Source organism: Triticum aestivum, chromosome 5A (assembly GCF_018294505.1).
Source record: "Triticum aestivum cultivar Chinese Spring chromosome 5A, IWGSC CS RefSeq v2.1, whole genome shotgun sequence".
NCBI lineage: Eukaryota > Viridiplantae > Streptophyta > Magnoliopsida > Poales > Poaceae > Triticum > Triticum aestivum.
This window is the reverse complement of record NC_057806.1, coordinates 577,686,397-577,694,976: the sequence shown is the minus strand read 5'-3', so window position 1 is coordinate 577,694,976 and position 8,580 is coordinate 577,686,397. Positions and strand designations below refer to the sequence as shown.

The 8,580-nt window shown below is 46.3% G+C and overlaps 1 protein-coding gene across 1 annotated transcript; it reads left to right on the top strand.

The window, feature by feature from the left end:
• Positions 1-5,480: 5,480 nt before the first annotated feature.
• LOC123107785 (auxin-responsive protein IAA12) lies at positions 5,481-6,765 on the top strand. Its single transcript, XM_044529704.1, has 3 exons — positions 5,481-5,848; positions 5,956-6,315; positions 6,430-6,765. The coding sequence occupies exons 1-3, from the start codon at positions 5,643-5,645 to the stop codon at positions 6,500-6,502; spliced, it is 639 nt and encodes a 212-aa protein (XP_044385639.1). The 5' UTR covers positions 5,481-5,642; the 3' UTR covers positions 6,503-6,765.
• Positions 6,766-8,580: the final 1,815 nt, after the last annotated feature.

The window sequence follows — 8,580 nt, the reverse complement described above, 5'->3', positions numbered from 1 at the left end:
AACTCTATATATTTGCTTTCGGAGAGAAAAAAATCAGAGAGAAGAAATCATCGCGTTTTACGATACGGAGCCGCCGCCAAGCCCTAAAACCTCTCGGGAGGGCTGATCTGGAGTCCGTTCGGGGCTCCGGAGAGGGGGATTCGTCGCCGTCGTCATCATCAACCATCCTCCATCACCAATTTCATGATGCTCACCGCCGTGCGTGAGTAATTCCATCGTAGGCTTGCTGGACGGTGATGGGTTGGATGAGATTTATCATGTAATCGAGTTAGTTTTGTTAGGGTTTGATCCCTAGTATCCACTATGTTCTGAGATTGATGTTGCTATGACTTTGCTATGCTTAATGCTTGTCACTAGGGCCCGAGTGCCATGATTTCAGATCTGAACCTATTATGTTTTCATGAATATATGTGAGTTCTTGATCCTATCTTGCAAGTCTATAGTCACCTACTATGTGTTATGATCCGGCAACCCCGAAGTGACAATAATCGGGACCACTCCCGGTGATGACCATAGTTTGAGGAGTTCATGTATTCACTATGTGCTAATGCTTTGTTCCGGTTCTCTATTAAAAGGAGGCCTTAATATCCCTTAGTTTCCAATAGGACCCCGCTGCCACGGGAGGGTAGGACAAAAGATGTCATGCAAGTTCTTTTCCATAAGCACGTATGACTATATACGGAATACATGCCTACATTACATTAATGAATTGGAGCTAGTTCTATGTCACCCTATGTTATGACTGTTACATGATGAACCACATCTAGCATAATTATCCATCATTGATCCGGTGCCTACGAGTTTTCCATATACTGGTTTACGCTTATTTACTTTCCCGCTGCTACTGTTACAATCACTGCAAAATACCAAAAACATTACTTTTGCTGTCTTTACTTTTGTTGCTGCTACCACCACTATCATATTACTTTGCTACTAAACACTTTGCTGCAGGTACTAAGTTTCTAGGTGTGGTTGAATTGACAACTCAGCTGCTAATACTTGAGAATATTCTTTGGCTCCCCTTGTGTCGAATCAATAAATTTGGATTGAATACTCTACCCTCAAAAGCTGTTGCGATCCCCTATACTTGCGGGTTATCAATGACCTGAGGTTTATCAATCCATGAGAGGTGTAGGATGAAGAGGGTCTCTCTCAAACGACCCTGCAATCAAATACAAGAAATCTTTTGTGTCTCCAACATACGCAGTACAATGGTAAATTGTATAGGTGAACTAGTTCGGCGAAGAGATGATGATACAAGTGTAGTATGGATAGTAATATAGGTTTTTGTAATCTGTAATAATAAAAAACAACAAGGGAGCAAGTGATAAAAGTGAGCACAAACGGTATTGCAATGCTTGGAAACAAGACCTGGGGTTCATACTTTCACTAGTGCAATCTCTCAACATCATTAGCAGAATTGACTCACATAACAATCCCTCAAAGCGTGGTGAATAATTTCTTCAAAGTCTCTATTCCTATCAGAGAAAGTAGGATGGAATCACATAGGTAGTAAACCACCTCGAAGTTGTGTTTCCAATCAATCTTATGTACCACCCCAAAGTGTCACGAATAGTTGTAGAGATCGTACTACGACAACACCATTTGATATGCATAAACCAACTCTAATGTCACCTAGATTCCCAATGTCACCACGAGTATTCGTGGGTGAGATATGCATCAAATGATCTCAAATCCAAAATATTAAATCCATTGACAAAGAAATCTCAAAGAGCAAGATTCGATTCACCACAAAAGAGATAGAGGGGAAGAACACCATATGATCCAGCTATATTAACAAAGCTCATTGTACATCAAGATCGTATCCTATCAAGATCATGAGAGACAGAGATAAAGCACATAGCTACTGGTACATACCTTAAGCCCCAAGGGTGAACTACTCCCTCCTTGTCAGGGAGGTAGCAGGGATGATGAAGATGGCCTCTAGTGACGGCCCCCCTCCGACAGGGTGCCGGAACAGGGCTCCGGATGAGATTGCTTCGAAACATAGGCTTGCGGTGGCGGAAAAACTCATCCAGGTTAACTTTCAGGGGTTTGTGAATATATAGGATTTTGCAGCGCTGGAATCACGCCAGGGGTAGTCCCAAGGGCCCTACGAGCTCACATGGCGCGCCCCTAGGGGTGTCGCCCCTTGATCTTGTGCCCCCTGGCACCTTCTAGCTCCCTCTCGAAGCTACGTGGGTCACTTTCCTTCCGTAAAAAATAACTGTAAAATAATTTCGCGTTTGGATTTCGTTTGGTATGGTTTTCCCGCGAAACAAAGAAGTAGATTAATATTTTAGTCCATAAAAATAATATAAAAGTGCACCAAAACCATGTAGAACTCATGTAAATATAACATGAATACTTCATAAATTATAGATACGTTGGAGACGTATCAACCACATAATAGGAAGCTTTCGGGCCTTGACTTCTATGACCTAGGTGTCTCAAATCTCCAAGAGTAACAAATTTGGTGTATAACATATGTGAAGGCAGCGAATTGGTTTGGTGGAAGTGTATATCGGGGGATTCTCTGTAAATCCTCAAAGTTTTGTGGAGTTTTAGTGTGTGGGGGGGGGGAGGGGGGCGGAGAACAATCAAGCTTTTGAGGGTTTGGCAATGGTGGAGAAGCTCAAGTCAAGGATTTGGGTTGCAGATGGAAGAAGGGTCGGTATAAATACCCCCAACACCAAGTGATCGTTGCCAACATGTGGACCCGGGGTCACCCATGAGCTGAGCCACCACTCCAGGGACCCGGATACCCAGAGAGGCAGTGTTGGGGACCCAAGGATTTGAGACCAGGGAGCCGACCCATCCAGAGAGGTAGTCATGATGAGGTGGGGGACCCTGGGGCCCGGGAGTCAGATGACCTGGGGACCTAGAGTATCCAGAGAGAAAGCCTGGACTTCAGGGACCTAGTCCCTAGACCCTAGGGACCCGGAGGTCCTAGCATTAGTGCACTTTGGCAGAGATGAGGAAGTGTCAATAAGTTTTGGTGCTTGGTAGTATTTCCATGAATAGTACATATACTAAAACACTAGAATGGGTATATTGTTGTTAATTATGACTATAATATAAAGTCCATAAGTATGCAAGGCAATCAATTAACTTCAAAGTTCAACATGAACAAATATTAAAGGAAATAACTATAGAAAATATTATAGGGGAGATTTGACCTAGAAGACAAATCTTGAAAAGGTAAAAAGACTAGACAAAATGTTATAAATGGAGATTTGACCTACAGGACAAAGTTTGCTTGATCCTCAAAGCTAAGCCCCCATGAACTTTAGCTTCCTATAGTGCTCAGATAATCAACGACCTTCATTTCGATGCATCTCACGTATCCTTCTTTGATCGTTCATGGCAACAAATATGTATCCACTCCATCGCTTTTAGCAAAGAAGCATACTATAATAAACAGCTTTAATAATTAAGTTGTCAAGTGATTCAAGTGTTTTCTATTGCAATGTAAACTGTGAACAGTTAATGATGAATGAAGTACTTAACCAAAAAAATATAGAAATCACACAGAGTTCATCCAAGAAAAAAGAAGAAGATAAATTCGACGAAGAACTCGAGAAATATTTTACATGGAGATTTGACCCACTAGACAAAGCCAGGTTGCTTGTTCCTGAAAGCATGCACCCATGCACTTTACTACCTTTCTAGAATGCTCAAAATACAATAGCACTACCTAGTATCAAGTAAACTAGACTTGCAAAAGGTCGCCTGCTCCAAGTCCAAGCGCAAACCCTACAAGCCCCACCTCCCATGATACCTCATTTCAGCTCGGCAAATCTCTTTCCAGAGGGGGACCATCTGGTACGTGCCACACACAAAAACTAAGCACCCCACTCAGGTTAGGAGGCAAGCATAGTACCGCAACAGGATACATATACTTTGTGTGAAGATTTCGAAACAAACAGCTCCCACTAGGCGCTGTTGGGCACTGACCCAACCAAAAGGAAGCAAGAACAACCAAAAGGGATTCGCTCAAGAGCAGTATCTCGTTTTGTAATAGGGCGCCGGATGCGGGAGAGGAGCCGGTAGGAGTGGGAAGAGATACGATCGATCCATATATAGAGAAAAGTTGGTTAAGCACTACTACCACTTACCCCATTGGCCCATTTTACTAGACAGCTCTCTGAACGGTAAGATATTCTCCCAAAGTGAGGAAGTGAAAATGCATGGATGCGTGCGTGGTAGAGAAAGAGAAAGAAGAACTCATGCATTCACTCACTTTTACCACGGTTCTTCACTCGATCAGTACTTTGTCATGCCACAGAACGAACTTTGTCGATTCGGCACACGTAGCTACATGTAACTGGACGATCTACACAACTAGTACTGGAATGGAGATGAAAAGAAGAGAAAGCGATTGATTGCATGGAGTGCAACTGTGCAAGGATCTGATCGTAAAGCAAAGGGCGGGAGGGAGGGACAGGGCGCCCATATATCCCGGGACGCATCGCTCTCCATCCAATAACGTACGTAACATAACATGATGGATATGGCCGAAAGGAAGCAGCGGCGAATGCGCGAGGGATGCTCCCCAGTAGTATCCCCGATCATGGCGCCTTGCTAGCTAGGAGTATAATCATTCAACTCGCAGCCCACCCCAGCCCACCCCACCCGTTTTCTATTCTACTATTCCGCTCCATTCCGGATGAAAGTCCATGATATCATCATATCATCGCTCCATACCATACGTGCATGATTCGTCCGTCGGCCCATCCTCCGGCCAGGTTACAGGGGTGCCGGGTTACGATCGCCGCCCCCGCCGCCCATGCCGTTCAAGTCCCGATTCCCGATCGCCGCTCAGAAGCTTCCGGCCTGACACGTCCAGTGCTCACCTAGCCACACTTACGCACGTAGCGGATCGAACTGAAACCCGTTGCGTGGTGTGATGGACGGGACGGGGACGGGGACGGCAGACAACCCGTTAGACATGCCATGTGCCCCACGGAATACAATATCTGCCCCGAGACCCGGAAAACCGCGTACGCATCCACCCATCCGAATTAGCTAGCTAGGATAATCAACCAATCAGTCAGTCCAGCTCCCGATTGTTTTGTTTTGTTTAGGTATGTAGCTAAACAACTGGGAGATACAATACTCCATCAGCATCTATCAAGCTAGTGTACAGCCAGGCCGATCGGCACAGCCAGCCGGCGGCGACGCACATCGGCACATGGCCTGCCGCGCCGTGTAGCCCGTGGACCGAGGGATCCCGGACGGTCGTGCGCCCGGGCCCGCGCTGTCGCCGGCCGACCCGGCACGCTGCGCCCCGGCCATCCCGACACCCCAGCCTAGCCACACCACACCACACCCAGCCCCCGCCGCGTGCTGCGCTCGATCGTTGCACCTACGTGTGCGTCCGCCCCGCGTATGTCATTATCAGCCCATGCGCTGGCTGTGTGCCAACTTACTCGCGACGCCCTTCCTTCGCGGGAGTCCCCGCCTATAAAACATGGGCGCCAACCCTACCATTGCCAAGCCAACACAAGCAAACACACATCGTCTTCTCCTCTCAGCGAGACAGAGCTATCAGATCTCGTCATTCACATCGCATCCAAACGTACTTGCAAAGTTCTTCCCTAGCGCAAGCACTGCCCGGCATCTTCCCACGTCCACTGGAAATGGAAGCTACCGACAGCCTCCTCATGGCCACCGAGCTCAGGCTGGGCCTCCCCGGCACCGACGACAAGCCACACAAGATCACCTCGGCGATGTCGCCGCCGGCGACTCCCAGGGGCAAGAAGCGCACCCTGGACGCCTTCGAGGCCACCGCCTCCGATGAGGCCGACAGGTCCGACGACACCGCGACCGCACCCCCCGTGGCCAAGTGAGTACCAGCCCAACCCCTTCAGCCTCCCGGCTCGCTACCTTATTCTTCTTCCTGCAACTCCAAGGCCAGGGTTCTTACATGCATGCTTGTCTCAACTCTCGCAGGGCACAAGTTGTCGGGTGGCCGCCGGTGAGGCGCTGCTTCCAGGAAGCGGCGAGCAAGAGCAAGGCGAAGAAAGCGGACGAGGCCAGCAGCAACAACACGCCGTCCGCGGCGGTGCCGACGAGCACCAACGGCTCCTTCGTCAAAGTGAGCATGGACGGAGCGCCCTACCTCAGGAAGGTCGACATGAGGATGTACAAGGGCTACCGGGAGCTCAGGGAGGCCCTGGAGGCCATGTTCGTCTGCTTCTCCGGGGCAGACGGCGGCGCCTCCAGCGGCGGGGGCGCAAACCCGGCCGAGTACGCCATCACCTACGAGGACAAGGACGGCGACCTCATGCTTGTCGGAGACGTGCCCTTCGAGTAAGTCTTGATTCATTTCATCACTTCTTCATCTTCGACATATATTAGGTGACTGTGAACTGAAGATCATTTTGTGAAGCAGTGACTTATGATCTTTATTCCTACGTTTTGCAGTATGTTCAGCGGCACATGCAAGAAGTTGAGGATCATCAAGAGATCCGAAGCCACAGGCCTGGGATCCAAATAATGAAGACTTGAGAAGCAAGATGATATCATGGGCTCTCTTTTTTTTTTTTACGGTTTATACTTTTTGTTCTTCGATCTGGGTTCGATCACCAAGCCAAAAGGGACGAGCTTGGTGCATCAGAGAGCACACATGGATGTGTGCCCTTTGTTTGGGTCCTTGAAGTAGGCCTTCTTAGAAGCACAAAGGAGATGTGGAGATTTGGGTTAAACTCTCCATGTGTTTGTACAAACGAAACAGTTATATTGATTGTTGATTACTTATCATCATGCATGTTTTTGCTGGGGTGCTTTCCTTCCGGTTTCCCCTTGGCTTGGCTGTGCTTTTGTATTCAAGTTGTCAAGTCACTTTATCATCAACACTATTATGTTGTTTGTGAGCACCGCTTGTTTATGTGCGGTGGATAGTGATATCTATGACGATCGAGCATTTTAACGACGTCCGGATGTGATTTCTGAGTATACCGCGCAACCAAAATTGGATGGATCTTCCACTTGTTTAGCTAAGACTGCAAGCACAAACAAATGTGGTTCCTTTTGTATCACCGCAACATTTTAGGGCATCTTTGAATTAAACAAATTTCAAAGATATTATGCACGATTTCAATCTGCTTACAGAAATTGATAGACATGATATGATGAGAAAGCCTTTTGGATGTTACCTACAAACTGATATGTAGGATTAGAAACCCGACAGATGCTACTTATGAGTCACTTCCCATCCGATACCAAATCTAAATTCCCATTGGAGATTTCATATGCTATGTGGAAGAAAAAAAACACCATGGTGTGCCAATTCATGTATGGTTTTCAATCCTATGAGATTGAAGAAAGCCTAATATCACATTCCTGCCTTTTAGTAGAATCTTGCGATCTGCGGAGGCTCTCTTTGGATCTTAGACCTAATGACACTACAAAAGGAAGGACTACTAGTTCCATTCGAATCTTTAGCCCATGTTCCCAGAGACGTTGACTTGAAACGGAACCATGTGCCGCTGATGAGATTAAAATTGGAGCACGGGCTCATTCACGGCCGATTAATCGATCCAAAATGTCAAATCTAGATAGCAAGCTCAGTCAAACGAGAGAGGGAGAGAGAGACACAAGACTGGTCAAGCGAGTAACACACACAGCCCATGCAAACCGGCCTGCATTTTGCTGTCAACACATGCGCCGGTCGATCCGTGGGCGGACAGCGCGCATGTGGTGCACATGAGCGCTGGATCCAAGCGTCCACGCCACCGGCATCCATCAATAAATCGAGTGAAGTCTTCAATCTTCTTTTCGTTCTTTTTTTCGCCAAAGGAAAGAGTAAGCTCTTTATCCCACTTCTCAAGAGAAAATTACATAAACTGACTGCAAGCATCTTTTAGACTAGTCACAATGCGAAGTAACTTAGACTAGTAACATCACATTTTACTAGGCTATGTTACTATCTCCATAGTGGATAGTAACATATATGTGTTGTCATGTTATAGTTCATTTATTAGCCTATAGACTCATATTGTCTTGGTATGTGTCATGTCCCAGTAACTAGCTAAGTTACCACCATCACCTCTCTCATCATTAAATATGTGCCACATAAACAAAATTATCTTGAAAAGTATGATGTTACTAGTGATGTTATTTCCACTGTGGCCAGCCTTATAGAAACACAACAGAAATCGAAGCCACCCTTTGTGCCTTGTGGGATGGTCTTTATGGCTTTTCCCCCCTTATTTTTTACCGGGAAGAGTGAGGTCTTCATCCACATCCCAAGACCAAATTAGCCATCTTTATTAGAATTATTATTGAGCCTAATTAGTCATCTTTGATGTCCCTATCTCTAGATCTCTGTTTTGCCTTAATTTCTTCCTGAAGCCAGATTTTCTGAAGCTCACTATGGGTAAATTTGAGCCTAGAAAACTTAGCATCAGACAGAACCATGGTCTCAGATTTTATATCTAGTTTATCATATTCTTCAAGAAGGATTTTCTTGCATCTCCTAAGTTTACTAAGAATTTGAGATACAAGAGAAAACGAAGTGTAGTACTATACCCCTTGAACCTTCTGGGATGGTGCGATGGCTTGGCTGCTGGAGTG